Source organism: Zootoca vivipara, chromosome 2, assembly GCF_965207765.1.
Source record: "Zootoca vivipara chromosome 2, rZooViv2.hap1.1, whole genome shotgun sequence".
NCBI lineage: Eukaryota > Metazoa > Chordata > Lepidosauria > Squamata > Lacertidae > Zootoca > Zootoca vivipara.
The window spans coordinates 97,049,909-97,068,849 of NC_142584.1; the positions used below are offsets into that span (position 1 = coordinate 97,049,909).

At 45.9% G+C, this 18,941-nt stretch overlaps 1 protein-coding gene across 26 annotated transcripts in view; it reads left to right on the top strand.

The window, feature by feature from the left end:
* The first annotated feature begins 5,123 nt into the window (after nucleotides 1–5,123).
* The window catches only part of MAGI1 (membrane associated guanylate kinase, WW and PDZ domain containing 1), a 465,951-nt gene continuing 452,133 nt past the window's right edge, over nucleotides 5,124–18,941 (top strand). For 9 of the 26 annotated variants that reach the window (XM_060271302.2, XM_060271313.2, XM_060271303.2 and 6 more), the window contains exon 1: nucleotides 5,130–6,046. In XM_060271302.2, coding sequence (XP_060127285.2) covers nucleotides 5,752–6,046 — 295 coding nt within the window. In that variant the 5' untranslated portion in view covers nucleotides 5,130–5,751. Of the gene's footprint in view, nucleotides 6,047–18,941 lie in introns of all 26 variants that reach the window. The other 17 variants (XM_060271305.2, XM_060271312.2, XM_060271319.2 and 14 more) reach the window with 6 other exon arrangements.

An 18,941-nucleotide genomic window follows, 5' to 3' on the forward strand; every position in this document is an offset into this window, starting at 1 on the left:
CATTGCAACGGGATTGGCAGTTCAGATGTATGAGTTACGATCCAAAGGCCTGAGGATCTGTTTCTTGATCATTGCCCGCCCTTCGCCTTAACTAAGGTCCTTACATGAGTTACATGATCTCGCACAATTTCACGCCACGATTCCTCCCCCAAAAGAAGCGTGGTACAAAATTGCACGAGATTGCGACACCCAAAATGACTGCCATTCTCTCATGAGAAAAAAACAAGATGGCGTTGTGGGTTTTGCCTTCAAGGCGTTGGAGGGCCTGTTAGTTACTACTTTGGTCCCTAGCCATTTTGCTTTGTATTCTGGTGTTACGTTGGGCTTGGTAGCGTGCAGTCAGTCAGGGCAGAGCTTTCTGGACCGGTGAGAGAGGGTCAGTGCAGGTTGCCCATTCAGTGACCTAGCAGGCGCATCCTACGCCAGCTGCAGCCTAAACTGAACAACCACCACAATATAAAGATCAGATGACCACAAAGCCATATTTATATCAATCTTCTTGCCAGATGAGTGAGGTGATGACCTTAGCCTCTCTCAGCTATTTGCCTCTCCCTTTTCTACTTGAATCTGAATTTTATTCCCAACCAAATATCTCCTTCCCAGTACAGTATAAGATCATCAAATTGTGTGGGTGGGGTGGGGTGAGGACCGGGCCTGAGAATCCACACTTAGGCTGCATTCAGATGAGGGGTCTATTGTGTTACTTTTCCTGATTATAATGCTAGTGTTTCTGTCCCAATTCCCAAGTGTTCCTTTTACTCTACAGTACATAGCTGCCAAGTTTTCCCTTTTCTTGCGAGGAAGCCTATTCAGCATAAGGGAATTTCCCTTTAAAAAAGGGAGAACTTGGCAGCTATGCTACAGTACTTCTTGTGTTCCGGATCAATATACTGCCATGTCATGCTAAATTTAAAATGGCAGGAAAGAAGTGTATGCTGGGATGCCGCCCCAAATTTCACCATGTGGAATTACAACGCAAAACGCCTGCATTTTTTCCTGGTTGAACTGCATCCCCCCCCCCCTACATTGAGCTGCAAATGGATTCCATACTCTCACCCTCCCGGAAACATGTCAATGAGTGCTACTTCTACATCATATGAAAGATCTCATAAAATGTAGAAATTAACAGGTAAGGAAATGTCAGGAAGGCAGAAGAAAGTGTTGTGTGGATGCAGCCCACTTGAAATTTTATATTCTATGCAAATTATTGCATGACCCCTCTGCTTTTTTCTTCACTTAGCTGCCCTAGAAGAGATGTCGGGAATTGAACAGGGGGCCCTTTGCATGCAGAGGTGCTGTGCCATTTAGCTATAGCTTTTCTCAAAGCCATTCTAAGGGGTGATTTGTACTTAGGGTGAACTCTTGTGTTCCTTTGGCCTGGGACATAGAACTTTGGGTTTCGTCTACCCCCATCTTAATTCATGTCTGCACATCCTCAAATTTTAAGAGGAGTTCGGCTCATGGTATTGTCAAGTCTCTGAACGTTTTGCTGTGCAGTCTAGTTTTGTGGGTGTGTGTGTGTGCGTGCGTGTGCACATATAGGTGCAAACATGCCCCAAGCCAGATTTGATGGGGGGGGGGCAGATCAGTGGCTACTACGCAGATTTTTGTTAAAAGAACCATTTGTTAAACCTTGTCTCAGGGGGCCATCATTTTGTAATCTTATTAACCACCACTTGGCCTCCAAACAATAAATCAATATATAATGAACAGGCGGATCTGTGCCAATTACAGCTCAAATATAGTTTTAAAAGGGAGGAAGCTGGGCGGGATGTGGACAAAAGCCAACAGTTGTGATGGGGTGTGTGTCTGTGTCTGTGTCTGTGTGTTTTACAGAGGGGTTGTTCCCTGGTTGTTTTTGAACCTCAAGTGCTTCTGAGAATGGGAGAGAGAGAGAAAAAGAAAAAGAGAGGGGAGAGGGGCTGGGGGCAGGCTGCAGTATCAAAGTCAGGAAAGTGGATTGTTTGTGATTCATTTTTTAAATTTTTATTTTGCAAAACTCCAGAGATCCCAGGGTTTTAAAAGCAACTGTCCTCTCCAATTCCTGCAGTGAAACTTCAGAAAAGCTTGGAATTGTGTAGTAATTGTAGCCAGCTGCCAGAATGATCACATGACACCTTTAGAACACCCCCCCCCACACCCCAGAATATAATCTGCTCCAATAGGCTTGAGGAGAGAAAATGGAACTGCACAGGGAACCGATGCCTCAGCTTCCACCCCACCCCCAGATAACTTGATATTGGTTTCTGTGAATACTGATTTTATATTTATATATATATATATATATATATATATATATATATATATATATATGGGTTTTTGTGGATAGTAAGCTGTTTTCGTGGATAGTAAGTTGTTCTCGAAGCTACCAACACGAGTCTGACCAAACTGCGGGAGGCAGTGGAAGACAGGAGTGCCTGGCGTGCTCTGGTCCATGGGGTCACGAAGAGTCGGACACGACTAAACGACTAAACAACAGCAAAGCTGCCCTGAGCCATGCAGGGAGAAGTGTTTTTAACACTCAACACTGCTTGCCCACCAGGCCTCCTCATTTGACCCCAACCCATGCCACCCTGAATCACACCAGACATCATTTGTGGTGTTCGGGTGTTGTGCAGGAAAAGGTGTGGCTGGATCCTACTGCTGGGAAAAGCACAACTTATACAGTATTTCCCATACGTCAACGGATGGTGGGGAGTTCTATCCTACTTGGTTTGGTTGTGTGAGCTACTTCCTTGGGGAGGGGGTGTCGTGGTGGTGGTGGGCTAAATTCAGCTTGACCACAGGGTCCACTGGGACAAAAAGCTTTCCTTTCCTTCCTCCAGCCATTGCCACTTGGGCTCCCTGGCAGCAGTGCTGTTGCAGCTGCCAGTTCGGAGCTGTCTTTCCTATTAGGCTTACTGGCACGTTGCGCCAGGGCGCTTGCCTCTCACAGGCGCCCCAGCGAGTGGCGGAGCTGTGTGGCTTTGCCGGTGGCCTCTCCTTTCCCTGCCCGCCCCCCAGCTGTGCCCCATCAACCATATGGCTGGCGAATGTGCAGCTTGCCCCCCCCAGCCTCTGCAGGAGGAGAGCGATCCCTGCAGAGACTTGGGAAAAGGCCGACAACTCTGGGAGGCGCCGGAGGGATCTTTGCACCATGGCGCCAGATATGGTTAAGATGGCCCTATGCCAGTTGCCCCCTAATGTACACCCATGGGGCATCTGGTGCTGTGTGTATGTGGGGGGGGGGAGCACTGCTCCATAAGGGGAATATCAAAGCAGTCTTCTCAAGACCTTCAAAATCTGGTGCCGGTCCTGAACTTTGGACCTTCTGCATGAGCTGTGGTCCCACAAACAACCTGGAAGTCCTGATTAGCTCATTTCTAGCCTCAGTATTCACAAGGCACTACCCAGAGGTGTCCATGTTTATCCCTGCTGTTGTAATGGATAAGAAACTGGCTTAGTGTGTGTGTGCAGTACACACTATGAAATTCTCAGGATGCTAATGATGAATTTCATGCTTACAAGACGCAACAGGGGGTGCCGAGAATAAACGCAGCAGTGACAATTACTCCCCACCGCTCCATCGCTGCCAAAATAGGTGAAGTTGACATGCACGTTTCTTCAAGTATTTTTATTTATATATGTATTTGGATAATAATAATACCTATACATTAGATAAGTATATGTAGCATTGTAAATATAGTGATATAGGAAACCTTTTCTCCCCCACTTTTTATTTTCATTTTCTGATGTTCAGTTGAGCTGTTCTTAAAATAAAAAGTATGCTTTATAAGCTTTAATAAATAATACATGCTCATGTTCATGTGAAATAAGACTTTTCCTCATGAACTTCCTTCTTTGTCTACGAGTTCTGTTCATGGTACTGGTGCAATTCCTGGCACCAATCACCAACCAAGGCTCTTCTCACCCCCCCACCCCCAAAAAGTGGTAGTTGCTGTCCCAGTTTATGGCACTGATCATCTCCTATGACAGGTGAATGTAGATGTGCACCAATATTTCTGGAAGTTGGATCATGGGCTGTAAATTCTGTGAATTCAACTTAATCAGAATTTCGCTCTCAAACAGGAACAAAATTGCTTCCATAATTGTTTACTGCCACATCACAACTAGTATCTAATTACATATAATTTTGCTGTATTTGGTAGGCTCACCCTACATCAGAAAAATTCCTAACTTGTCCTGGTTTCCGGGTGTAAAACTGGCGTGGGGGGCGGGGATTTCGCCAAATTGGCAAAATGTCAGGGATGTATGGCAAAATGATGGAAAAAGCAGCAGGAGCAGCTCAAAAAGCTTAAAATCACTATTTTTGGGTTAGGTTTGCCCAAAGAAGCACAACATTTTGGGTTTGTTCTTAAAAAAAAAGCTCTGCAATTTTGGCATCAGGAATTTTACTTTTCGAAATACAGTATGGGAACCCTAGTATTTGGTTACATCTTTCAAGACGTTAATATCCCAAGACAGAGAAGGTAGGTTAAAAAAATCACCAATTAATAAATTTTCTCTAAGTAAAAACAATTAAAATCTCACTTTTTTAAAAAGCAACTTCTTAGGATGTATGCTTCTACAGTATGTACTTCTTACTAAACTCCCCTAGGATTACGGTGTAGCTAAGTAACAGCACAATCCTGACGTGCTTACTCAGAAGTAAGTCCAACTGAATCCAATGGTAAATAAAGCGTTAGCATCATCGCAGCACAATTGTCTGTGTGTTTTCGAAGCAACTCCCTTTTTTTGATGAATTAAGCGCAGCCTTAAGTACATTTCGTCTCAGGTAGTACACTTTCTGGCTCAATAAAGCAACAGAAAGAGAGTATGTATATAGATAGGCATTCACTTAAAAAAAAGAAGTATACATGTGCTGCAACTCTGGGACTCAAGCGCCGACCTTTATGCCGATCGTCTGGGCCAGCCTCGGAAAACAAAGGGGACAAATAAGAAACATCTGGCCAGCCTAGATTCTGGTCTCGGGCTGCTGCTTATGGGCAATTCAGCCTTAAGGGCAACGGCTTCACTCCCCGCCGGCACTTCTGTGCGCGCTCACATGCCGGGGAGAGAGGAGGGCCCCGGCGCGCTTTCTCCAAGGGGAGGCGGCCAGGGAGGAGGAGGAGGAGAGGGAGGAGTTTGTGCCGGGCGCCTGCGCCAGCGGTGCCTATCGCTGCTCTCTCTCTAGCTCGCTCGCTCGCTTTGCTTTGGTCTTGCTAAGAAGCGACCCGAGTGAAATGTAACAAAACAAGCGGCGCCTTCGTCCGCGCTTAAAGGAGCCGCGCTCGCTCGGAGGCGAAACTGAAGGGGAAAGAAGTCGCGGGGAAAGTGGCCAGGAGGAAAGGGAACGAGGACCTTTTGGTTTGTTTGTTTCCTCCACTTTCCCAGGTGGGACCCGGAGCCGCACGGAGGGAAAACTGCGCCGGGAAAGGAGGCTTGCCTACCACGACTAGGGGAAGAAGGAAAGCGGCAGGACGAGGGGACGCCCGCCGGACTCTTGCTGAGGGACCAGGGCCGGCTCGATGGCAAAGGCGCCGTCGGAGGAGGCGCTCGCTGCCGCTGCTTCTGCTGTTGCCGCCGCCGCTTCGGGCAGGACCTGCGCGAAGTTTGCTCGGTGATGGCTTGAAAGTTGCCGGGAGCGCCCGGGGAAGGCTGGCTCGACGGCCCCAGCGCGCCTGCCTGCCTGCCTCGCCTTTCTCCCTCTTTCTGCTCTGCTGCTGGTGGTGTTTGTTTCGCGCAGCAGCTCCGGACTCGGCGAGCAGCGCCATGTCGAAAGTGATCCAGAAGAAGAACCACTGGACGACCAAGGTGCACCAGTGCGCGGTGAGCCGCGGGGCTCAGGGCCAGCTCGGGGTCACCATCCTGGGGGGAGCGGAATATGGAGAGTTTCCTTACGTCGGGGCGACGGCGGAGGAGGACAGCGGAGGCGACGGGAAACTGGGCGAAGGGGAGCTCTTGTTGGAAGTGCAGGGCATCCGGGTGTCGGGCTTGCCCCGCTACGACGTGCTGGGAGTTATCCGCAGCTGCAAGGACCCCGTCCTTTTCAAAGCCGTCAGACAAGGTAAAAGGAAAGGAAATGGGGGGGGAGGCTGGTTGGTTTGCATGGTGCAGGGTTGGGGTGCGAAGAAGAAGAGGGGATTGCACTTGGAGGACTTTGGCGCGGAGGCGAGGGGCGCTTCGCCGCTGCGGGACTCGAATTCCTCCACTTTTTCCCTGGTTTGGTGCGAGGAGCACGCTTTGCTTGCTGCTTTGAGATCTGTGTCCTCGACTGCAGACGCTGCCGGCTTCTTTGGGGTGCTGCTGGCGACTTCGGGGGAAGTTTGCGGGGCTGCGAACGAACTTCAGCAGCCTCCTGAGACGGAGCAGCGAGCCAGGAGACGACGGCGAGACTCCCGCTGGTCCTGGAGGCTTTTTTGGGGGGGGAGGGGGGAGCCTCTCTTTATCCTCCGCAGTGCACCGAGTCTGCGGACAAGGGAACGGGGCTCGTGGCGCAGGAGAAGCTTCGCTCTTTCTCGGACTGCCTCGGGGGCTTCTGGTCTGTGTGTGGAGTCCGGGTGTGCCTGGTTTTTGTTAAAAAGTCAGGGACGACGCACTGGGGGCGTCTTCACACTTTGGGGACCTCTGGCTTGACCCGTCTCGAAGGGATGTGTGCTGGGTTGATGGAGCTGACGTGTAGCTCAGGCGGTAGAGGCTCTCAAAATCTCAGGGTCGTGGGTTCGAGCTCTGCCTTGGGCCAAAAATTCCTGCATTGCAGGGGTTGGACTAGATGACCCTGGGGGTCCCTTCCAATTCTAAGATTCTATGCAGGGAAAGGTGCTTTTGAGACGTGAGTCAGAGAGGTGCCTTGCTTTAGCCAGGACAGAAATATGTGCTGGGAATTCTTAAGGTGACCTATGGGATTTGGGGACCCCTAGCAATGGAAGCAGGACATAACCCTGCTCAAGATTCCATTTATCTACTTATTTTCGTAAAATGGCTCTCTGCTAGGTCAGGGTCAAGGTCACATCATGCTCTGTTTCAAGTGGGTTTTTTTTTTTGGACAGGTGTGAAAGTCCTGATTTAGTCCACCCATCAGGGTTGGGTAAGCTCTGTTGCATTCTAGAGCTGCATAACTGACTGGTGCTGGACTGAGTGATAGGAAGGTGTAGGAAGCTGCCTTATACAGAGGCATATCATTGGTCCATCCCACTCAGCAATCTTCTGTACTGATGACCCAATGACTCTCCGGGGTTTCAGACCAGCTTTGTTGTCAGCCTCTCTGGAGATGCCAGGGATCTAAGTAAACCTGGGATCTTCTGTGTGCAAGGCGGAAACTCTGCCACTGAGCTATGATCCACCCCCAAATTAGATGGTTCAAAATTTCTAATCTGCCCCATCTGTAGGGTGAGGTCGGGTTTGCTTCTTAAAACCCTGATGGCAACACACATCCCATAAAAAAAAAACCAGGCAGAAAACTGAATACATCCTGGGATCTCAGACCTGTAAAAGCAATATTAAAAAAAACTAGTTGAAGTTTGCTCTTTCTTCAAAGGAAGACGGGGACTTTTGCTGTTTGGAACGGTGGATTCCAATCCTAGTTCCTGAGATACGAGGTGGCTCTATAAAGAGCGTGCCAAGCCTTCAGAAAGAGAAACTTCATTGGTCCCGTTCCTCCTCTTATTGTTCTGTGCTAGGAATAAGTCCCGTCTCATGCTTTCCATCACAGGACGAAGATGCTGCTGCTTCTCAGTCCCATTCCTGGACGAGGCTTGGTTCACACTTGTTGGACACTGTTTGAGCTATAAAAGTTGCCTTGGGAGTGGATAAACCCAACAAGCTCTTGTGTTGAGCAGTGTGGGAGGTGGCTGGTCCTTGGGAAGCGAATGAGGGTGGTAGCTGGTGTGTTTAGAAAAGGGGAGGGCTTGGTTTCTATGGGAAGGAAATTGCTGGGTAATGCAGGGTGTGAGTGTGCCTCAGATGCGTATCGGTTCTAAGTAGAGTTTTATTACTCTCCTAAAAGATCACACAGAGCAAGATAAGTGATGGGGAACTCTTACTAGGTTTTTAAAAAAGAAAGGCTGGAGAACCACAAAGTTGTTTTTTTTAAAAAAAGAAAAGTCTCCCAAAATAATGTGCTCTTCAAGTGTTTATGTCCCACCACCCTCACCAAGAAAAGATTACTTGTGTGTGTGATCATTCTGCTGCCTATATAGATGAATGAGTTGTCTTCTTTGCATTTCTTCTTTGCAGTCTTTGACTGCAAAAGTTGCGATGGGCAAAGCCACCTTCAGGGAGCTTTTTACTGCTGCTGTTGTTTGTTTTTTTGAATGCAGCCACAAATCAAGTCTGCCTTCCCCCCCTCTCCTCGCCCTCTCTCCCTCCCTCTGCCAGTTTGAAAATAACAGAGTCACCCTAGGAGAGAGACACTGAGGGGAGCATCTTGGCTTTGTTTTGATGCCAAGGCAGTAATTATTTGGGAATGATGCTCTGATTCTCCTGGGTAATCCGAACTGCATTCTTCTCTACAGCCACCCTCCACACATTTCCCTTGGGGACTCGGCTCTAAGTTTTACGGCTTGTGCCGGCTCCTTTAGCCCTGCAGCTCCCGTTCAATTGGAGATGTTCTTTTTAAGAACTGCACCAGCGCCCCTGGCCACAGACGGTTCTGGGTAAGGGCTTCTGCAGTTTGTCAAGTGGTGAGTCCTTGGGTCTGGTGGCAAACTCTATTAGGGAGCCAAACAAATATTTCACTTGACTGGACCTAGAGTAATTTCCGGAGAGACCGACTCCTCCCGCGGTGATGAATCCCTTCGAATTGGAACATTCGGCTCCTTTGCTGGAGGATGACTCCTTGCCTGTGTGTTTCTTAAGTGTAGGCATGTGATTGCCAGCTGCCTCCCTTGCTTTATGTCAAAAGATTGGCATGGATTTCTGCATGGGAAATGGATTATTTCTCTCTCCCCCTTCTTCCCCCATTGCCTGCCAGGAATGGTTTATTTTCTGCTTTGCTGAAACTCCAAACATTTCTTCCTTCAGACTTCCCTAGCAACAGGACACTTCTGTATCGCTCATAGCCTATGCAGAGACGCTTGACATTCACTTCTGGCCTGTTCAAGAGCCTGTTCTGGTTGGCTTCCAACAAGTTTTTGGGGGTCATAGCCAAGGATAGTGCTTGTTCCTCTTTTGTCCCTGTGATTAAGCAAGCCAAGCCACCCTGCCCTACCCAGAGCAATGAACAGATGTGGGGGGTGGGTGGGCGTCCATCCCCCTCTGTGGCTCAGACACCATTGCCTGGGGTTTGACTGAAAAGCTCTTGACTTCTGCAAGTGTCCTGGACACCAACAAGCTCCTGAATTATCAAGTGGAATTTTTGTCCACAGCCTACTACAGATTCATCGTGCCAGCTGATTAGTTAACAGCTATTAGCTGAGATAGCTAAGTGGAACCTCAATTTCCAGAGGCAGTAAACATACTTGGTACACTGACCATTAAAACATTGCCGATGAAGAATTGGCGAAACAGGGCCTTGTCCTGGGATTTTTTTTCCACTGGAATTTATTTTTTATTTGCTTCATTATCATACTGGAATTGGTTCCTATTTGAATTCATCTTACCATTACATAAATAAAACCTTTTGAAGACTTACTTGAAATTCCTCTTCCTCCTGACCCGAGTTCTTGCAATTTACTGTTTATTTCTGGACTTCACCAAGAACTCTAATTTCTACAGCTGATTAGTTAACAGCTATTACCTGTTTCAGTGTATCTGACGAAGTGTGCATGCACACGAAAGCTCATACCAAAATAAAAACTTAGTTGGTCTTTAAGGTGCTACTGAAGGAATATTTTTTTTATTTTGCTTTGACTCAGACCAACACGGCTACCTACCTGTAACTAGAGCTATTACCTGGGATAGCTAAGTGGAACCTCAATTTCCAGAGGCAGTAAACCTGTGAGAGCTTTCACCTGTTCGTGGTGCTTCACAGACACCTGTCTAGAGCAGGGAAGTGGGAGGGGGACCTTTGAGGCTGATCCAGCAGGGCATTTCTTCTACTCTCGACTGTAAAATGAAAGATGCCAAGAAGGTGCTTTATCATTCCTCTTCGGAGGCTGTTGGTGGGGTCTTGCAGCCCTGCTTGCTTCCTTTTTTCCCCTGTGTTTTGCTGTTGTGAACATGAGTAAAGCTGCTGGGCAACCTGCCTTTACACCAGGCATCCCCAAACTTCGGCCCTCCAGATGTTTTGGACTGCAATTCCCATCTTCCCCGACCCCTGGTCCTGTTAGCTAGGGATCATGGGAGTTGTAAGCCAAAACATCTGGAGGGCCGCAGTTTGGGGATGCCTGCTTTACATTATCCTAAGTATGCTTTAGGGAAAAGGCTAAGGAGTAAACCCTGTCCTACAGAAATCCGGAGTGTATTTCCAGAGACCGTTGGATGGAGCCTGGCACACCTCCTTCCAGCAACTCCTGCAGCCAAGCTGGTGCTCTGCTTTCCTTTAGGCAGGTGCAGTGCAAGTTGGCACCGTGATCTTGGACAGTCAGTTCTGAATGCTTTCAGAAGTTTGGCTGATTTAACTTAACTGCAAGTCTCAGTCCTGTTTGCACCTTTAAGTTATGACTTGTAGATGTGTGAGCTATGATCTGGAATCTGCCACAGCTGATAAACTGTGTTTATGAACACCTCGGTTTACGAATTTTCGGTTTACAAACGCCGCGGACCCATCTGGAATGGATGAATTCACTTTCCATTACTTTCAATGGGAAAGTTCGCTTCAGTTTATGAACGCTTTAGTTTATGAACAGACTTCCGGAACCAATTGTGTTCATAAACCGAGGTACCACTGTAGTTACATGTACTTGTGCTATGGGGTGTAAACTACCCATGGGACATCCAACAGCAGTTGGATTACAGTTGGTAGAATTATAAAATAGGACTGTGGAATTATAATGCAGGGCAGTAAATTATAGCTGCTGCTAGATTTTCTATAAAATGCAATTATTTTTATTTCAAAATTTAATTCTTTACTCCTATGGAGCCTGCTTTCTCGATAAATTTTCGCAAATACATTTTTGCTTTGGAGACATTTAAGGCATATGATTTGGAGGAGGGTCTGTGCTAAACTTCAGGCCACACATTAGCATAATAGTAACAATTTTTCTTTGTATTCTTTTTTTAAATAACTTTTTGTGGGGTTTAATAAGGATCATCATAAATGATACAAAATCAATAGACCAAGTCTTCTCATGTTACTTGTATATTGTAAAAAAACCCAGCTTAATAAATTTGAACCAATATCCATGACATATGGCTCATTATTAGTGGTAAATGTACAAGTTACTAGTTCCTGGATTATTTTCAACAGAAACATATGGGAAACAGAACAGAGTTAACAGAGAACATTCAACATTGCATAGTCACTCTGTATTCTTTGCGTTTAACCAAAAGCTGTGCCAAAGGGCATCCAGGTATCTTCTTGCTCAGAGAGATTAACCTAGAATGTCTCCCATTGCTTAAAGGAGAGATGTCCCAGATGTGATAAGCAGTGGTTCTGCTAGAACACTTATTGATGCATCTCATGGCAAAGTTTTATTTAGCCTAGGGCTTGGAGGCAGGTAATAATCTCTGAGAGGCATCATAGTGTACAGACACATTCCTTCTGTTCCAATCTGCTGGTCAAACAGGTCCTACAGGAAAACTTGCGGAACTTGTTGGCCAGATATAGAAACGGGAAGAGTGTGTACATGCTACTGAGCAGTGATTCTGCTTCTGCCTCTACTTAATAATACACAGAGACTGCGAGTCACACTGGAAATATTCTTACCAAAAATTGTGAACTCTAAAATCTTGATTCATGTTTTGATGGGCACGAACTAATACTTAGCAGACCCTTCTTGATTGTCTGGGTTCCCACAAAATAACCTTGGGGCGGGTACAGAAAATGAGTTTGGATGTCCACCTCTCCCCCTTATTTTGTAAAAGGACCGGCCCTACCGTTGGGCAGAGTTTTCAGGGAACTCCCTCCTACACAGGTGCTGGGGTCCAGGAGCAGCAGCAAAGTTTAGGACGTGAGCTAGCGGGGGAGAGTGCAATTGCACTTGGGTCCTGTTTGCAGGCTTCCCATAGGCCTCTGGTTGACCACTTTGAGAACAGGATGCTGGTCTAGGTGGGCAGTTGGCTTGAGCCAGTAGAGCTCTTGTGCCCAAGAGACATCTAAGCTAGCCTGTTGCCCTGGGGTGCACTGAAAATGTCTCATTGTCCGCAATGAGTAAGGCTCTATTGCATGTCAGCTTTTGTATGTAGAATGGAAAGGAAGGTGCTATCTTGTCACTGGTCTCAGGCAATAAAATGTCTTTGGTTGGCCCGTCTTGTAAATGCATTGTTGGATTGCCTTATAGTTACTTGGAGATCCCCACTGCACTTGTGGGCATATCGTAGTATTAAAACTCTTGTTTGTCATTAAACATAATGCCACTCGCTCCCTCTTTTTTTTGCGGTCCCAGACCAAGCAGGATCCTGTTATGCTTGTTAAATACATTGAGTCGCCGCTGAAATAAATGCCGGTTTCCACTTTTGAAGGCCTAGTGCCAAGCCCATCCTTGGCCCCAACTCCAAATGTGCTTCCCCGTAAGAATAGGTTTCCAAATTGATGGAACGCTTCGGATGCCAGTAGGCATTCTCCTTGCTTTTGCAATGTGGAGATTGAAACCTACAAAAACCCTGTGGTGAGGCGTTTCCTTGCATGTGGGTAAAAAAAGGCCAAAGCTTTTTTAATGGGATTAAAACATGCATTTCCTTGCATGGCTTTTGATAGCTGCCCTTTAACTTGTGTCTGTTTTAAGTTGTAGGCTGTTGGCTACAGAGACTATGAAATTAAAGTATGAACTGCTTGTCACTTAAAAATTGAATGTCTAGGTACATAGGATGCTGCCTTATCCCAAATTGGATCCCTGGTCCCATTTAGCTCAGTGTTGTGTTTTCAGACAGGATGGATTTTTAACCCTTCCCCAATTCTACTTTTTTTAAAAAGAAATTGCTCTTGCATTTTCTAATTCGCTGCATGAATCAATCCTTCTAAAGTTACAGCCCATGAAGATCAGTTTACTTCACTGATATATTTAGATTATTTTTGGATGATTTAATTTTTTTTAAAGGAAACAAAAGAAATAAAACCCAGCATGCCGGTGAAGCAAGACAGTGGTCCTATTTTCTGCTTGCTGTCACATGTGCTGCTTTGACAACATTAATTTGACCCTGAGATGTATGTGAAAGCAGAAGGATGTAATGGTAGATTTCTGTGCAAGGGCTGGCATTAATTACCCAGGCCAGCTGTGGAATGTTAGGCTCAATTACATTTACCAATGCGAATGAAACAGGCTCTTTAAAAGTTATTTGCCTGAGCACTTATTCTGACAACCTTCCCCTGAGGGTGTCTGGCAGGGATGTGATGTCTTCAATAGTCTGAATTTCTCCTCTTGTGCCCCTCCAACACCCTGCCAAAAAAAAAAGAAAAAATATATAATTGGAGGGGTTGGTTAAGGTAGGAAGGTACTGTATAATGATCAGTCCTTCAGTGAAAATTTTGTACCCCTTCAGCAGCTTCATGGTATGCTGGGAATAGAACTGCCAACTTTTGTTAACAGATAACTCAAAACCTCTGGCCATATGTATATTCTAACCATCTGCAGCCAAAGTGTAGAAATAGTTGCAATAGTTCTTTGTGTTTTGATTTCAAAATTCCTGTGCTGGGTAAACGCATAACAGGTTAACCTCCCCGCCCCCTCTTTTATATATATATATATATATAAAAATTAAAAAGTTGCTCGCTCTTGAGGATTTTGATGTGTCTCTTCTTACTGACGTTTGTATATGTAAACATGACACATCCAGGATTTGGGAAGATGCTCTGGCTTGCAAGTTCTTGGCTGATGTTTCTTTTAAAAAGGCATGACTCCCTGGTTTATATTACTGCAGTGATTAGTTACATTATCTAGTGTTTAAAGTACAAAACTTGCAGATTAAAACAGATGTACACGGCTTATTTTTTAAAAAATTATGCCAGAGTGCTCTGAACAACTGACAATCAGTAGTTTATGAATTATGTTTTTCTTTCTTTTTTGACGAGTTAGGAAGAAGGCTTAAATCAATATCACAATGTGTAGTTTTAAATTTCATTTTTTTTCTCCTATGAATTTAACCTTGCTGCTGTTGAGCAGATTTTCTTTTTCATGATTGTTTATTGCATTAATTGTGTCTTGCAGGATCACTGTGCCACTTGCAGCCACTTGTTGTATAAGTTCCCATTATATAGTACCATATGGCACACAATAAGGGGGGAAAATAGCAATTTTATGGAAGCATGTGCTCAAAGAGCAGTGGTGGAAGCTGCAGAGATTAGAGCACGGGTGTCAAACACAAGGCCCGGGGGCCAAATCCGGCCCGCCAGACCTCGTCATGTGGCCCGCCGAGCGCCCCAGCCAGCGGGACCCAGCAGTGGGACCTTGCTGCTGAAGCGCCGTGCCAACAAAGCGCCGACAAACAGCTGGGGCTGGGGAAATGCTTTATGCCCCTGGGTCCCTTCGCGCTCTTTTCTGGCGCTGAATCAAGGCGGCGACCCCCCTTCCCTTTCTTTCTTCCTCTCTCTCGTTCTTATTCTTTCTTTCCCTCTCCTTCCTTCCTTCTTTATCTCTGTCTTCTCTCCCTCTTTCTTTTTCTTTCCTTCTTTATTCTTTCTTTCCTACTCTTCTTTCTCTCACATCTTTCCTTCCTCTCTCCCTCCTGCTCCCTCTTTTCTTCCTTTCTTCCTTCCTTCCTTCCTTCCGTCCTTCCCAACTTTCTTCCTCTCCCTCATTCTTATTCTTTCTTTCCCTCTACTTCCTTCTTTCTCCCTTTCCGTCTTCTCTCCCTCTTTCTTTTTCTTTCCTTCTTTTTTCTCTTCCTTATTTCCAACTCTTCTTTCTCTCCCCCCTTTCCTTCCTTCCTTCCTCTCTCCCTCCCACTCCCTCTTTTCTTTCTTCCTTCCTTCCTTCCTTCCTTCCTTCCTTCCTTCCTTCCTTCCTTCCTTCCTTCCTTCCTTCCCCTCTCCCTCTCCCTCTCCCTCTCCCTCTCCCTCTCCCTCTCCCTCTCCCTCTCCCTCTCCCTCTCCCTCTCCCTCTCCCTCTCCCTCTCCTCAGAAACATAGGATGCTGCTTTATACTTCTGGCCCTTAAACCCTGGAACCAGGAGAGCAGCTTCAGTGAGTCAACCTCAGCCAGTCCCTTTGGTGAAGGGTGGTGGCTCACTGGCAGAACATCTGTCCTGCATGCAGAAGGACCCCAGCATCTCCAGGTACTAGTAGCTCTGCAAAGGTCCTGCATGAAACCCTAGCGAGCCTCCACCACCCAGTGCAGTTACCAAAAATCATTTTTCAATAAATTGTACAATAATTGAACATTTGAATATCTACTTGCCATTATTCTGACTATGTTTCCGCTTTCAGAGCTAGTTATTACTTGCATTATTACAAAAAACAGTAATAATTGAATGCAGTGACAATAATTTATGATAATAAAGAGTGGACACATAGTCCTACAGATACAACCGGCCCTTTGAGGGTGACCAAACTGCTGATGCGGCCCCCGATGAATTTGAGTTTGACACCCCTGGATTAGAGCATCTTTGAATGAGAGGCAGATGCTGGATGGCCGGACATCCAGGTAGATTCTTATTTCAGACTATCCAGCTGTTGCACAAAGCTGTGTGTGCAAATCTTAGTGTATACCAGAGGTCAGCAAACTTTTTCAGCAGGGGGCCGGTCCACTGTCCCTCAGACCTTGTGGGGGGCCGGACTATATTTTGAAGGGGGAAAAAAGAACGAATTCCTTTGCCCCACAAATAACCCAGAGATGCATTTTAAATAAAAGGACACATTCTACAGTACTCATGTAAAAACACACTGACTCCCGGACCGTCTGCAGGCCGGATTTTGAAGGCAATTGGGCCGGATCCGGCCCCCGGGCCTTAGTTTCCCTACCCATGGTGTTTACTATTCTGAAGACAAGCTTTTGAGTGTAATGTATGACAGCCTACTGCAGAGTAGAGTCTCCCTAGTTTCATTCCAAGGAAACCTCCAGTTTCTGCTCTTGACCTGTGGTGGTGCTCTGAAAAATTGGTAGTCCATTCGCATATGGTTCCCTTTCTCACTTGTTCATGGTTCATAACTTGCCAGTTGGCAACTGCTATTCTGCAGCAAGTACAGATTTATAACAATGCAATCGCCAACCATGCTTTCCATGGGAAAAGCAGCATTGATTAAAGATGACACATTTTGTTCCAAAAACCTATGCATTGTGTTAACGGCAGCCGTTTAATTGTTGAATGCTTGTGTGACGCACCCATTGAGTTCAGTGCTGGCATACCCTTGCACATGGTGTGAAATTTAACACAAGACATCTGTGTGCTGGGTGCTTAAAATCTCAGAGAGAATGCTCCCTGTAAGCATTTACCAGGGAATGGAATGTAAAAAGGGATCCTCTTTAGCAGCGTACTGATGTGCGTGGTTCTTGCCATTCACCTTTACAAAGAGCAAGTTAACACACACACACTCTCTTCTTCTTTTTTGCCTTGTGTTCTTTGGTGTTGACTTCAATTGCTTTCTGTTTACAATTTTTCAAGAATTAATATGATCCTTTAATGGGATAAAATTGGATTATGTTTTTCCACAATAAGGTTAAATCTTTCAGCCTCATTATTAAATAATACTGCAGGCTTTCATTTTTAGGGGTTGCCAGATCATAGTGCAATTATCCTTCAAATTATGGTGTTAATTGCAACCGATGTTTGAAAATTATTGCAATGTAGGGTATTAAATAATTTAACTACTCTTGGTAGTTGTGCGGTGTGTGGGTGTGTGGGTGTTTAAAGCTGTTTACAAACTTGAAATTTAAATGTGCTTTCGGTCTCCCAAAGAACTAGAGCCTGAATTCAGCCTTTCTAGCTTGTTTCACAAGCTGTCGGTGCACACTTCTCTCCCCCCCTTATTCAAAATTGGAGACACCCTTCTTCCCCCACTGCTTATGCACCTGAAAAGGATTATGTTGTAAACAAGTTGATACTTCTGTGACCTCACAGAAGTCACCTCTCTTGATTGGAAGGAGAGAGGCCTCACAGCACTCACTCACACAGAGATCCATTGGGAGATTGTCACAGGAACATGTCAGTCAGCAATCACACAGTTCAAAGTTGGAGCTAACTATTAGCAAAAACACAATCTCCACAGACTTGGCTGAGGATCAGGCCTAATGAACACAGCAGCTCATTCCCAGTGGTCTTATTCAATGAAAATCACCAAGACTGAAAGTCCCTGCCTCCTCATGGGCATCGTAGGTCCCCTTCTCTCCAGGTCCTTCCCCCAAGCAATCAGAGACTGCGTCTGCATGCGGCCAACCTCTCCTCTGCCCCTTTCATTCCTCTCCTGGTTCTGGGAGACAGTGGGAAGGGGAACTTGTTGCAACGGGGGGGGGGGCTCCCTCCTCTCCTGCTTCAGCTTCTGCCTCTGGTTCTAGACTTCTCTCTGCCACAGACTCTCCCTGCTCACTAAGTCCTCTTACTTCTTCAGCTTCCGACACCTCCTCCCAGTCTTCTCTCTCTTCCTGTGACCACTCATTGTAGTCCCACCACCACATCGTTGTCCTGGGATGGTCTTCATTTGTAGGCTGCAGTTCCCAAACAGAAGGGTTGAGGTGTGGGGTATTAAAATTCAGCCTGCAAAACCAGTTTGTGGGGGATAAAACATAATTTGTTGTTGTTGTTGTTTGTTGTTTAATCGTGCCCAACTCTTCGTGACCGACCCCATGGACCAGAGCATGGCAGGCACTCTGTCTTCCACTGCCTCCTGCGGTTTCGTCAAACTCATGTTCGTAGCTTCAAGAACACTGTCCAACCATCTCGTCCTTTGTCGCCCCCTTCTCCTTGTGCCCTCAATCTTTCCAAATGCCCGTGGCAGTGTGTATAGTGCTGAGTGTGGTTCAGATCTCTGTAAAGTCTTGAAATTCGCTTTGGAACCCTTCTGCCAGATTATATCCTCTATGTTTAGACACGCATGCACTGTGATGTGGTAGACACTACTGGCCCATTTTGTTTTTTGTACATTTACCGTATATCTCCCCCTTTATCCAAAGCAGCATACACGGTTCTCGGTCTCCCCCTCTCTCCCTGCACCCATTTTACATGCGAGGTAGGTTTGCTTCACAGCTGGGTGAAGATTTGAACCCAGGTTCCCCGCTTTCCTAGCTCACCCACTTTTAACCACTATACTGGCTCACATTTTGCTGCATTGCATGTGTTTAAAATTATAGCCATACGTTCACCCCCACCCCCCATTTTTGCGTCTTTATATTACATGAAATAAAACCCTTCCAACTCTACCATTCTGTGATTCTATGAAATAACCAAGGGAAGAAATAATTAGCTGGAATTCCCGTCCTGCTTTTTGACTGTGGAGTCTTTAAGTCTTGGGTTTGATGACAGCCTTGTGTCACCTTGAACAAGGCAACTATACTGCAGTGTTTGTGCAGCTATAAAAAGGGAGAGGATGACCCTTCCAACCTGTCCTAAGCCCTTGGAATAACACAAATATAAAAATGTGAATTAAATTGGTGTGCAAATCTGTGAATACATCATTATTTAATACTGTCCTAAAGATACAGCTATATATGTTCAATTGTAAGGTTTTGTTTTGTTTATAAAAAGGGAAGAGAAGGCCACATTTGCATGCTGCTTTTTCAGCTTAAAATGGTCATGCAGCCAAACATTTGTCTGGGCTCCCAAATCCTACAGGGGCAGCAGAGAGATCATACAGGGAAAGCAAAAATAAGTGTCTTGGGATGGAGCTGTTTTAAGAATGCAAGTCCTTTAAAGTATTTAAGAGCTAGTAACCTCTCAGCGCTAAAGACTTTATTCTCATTACTTATACATCTTCTGCTTCATTTTAGGAGTAAAGA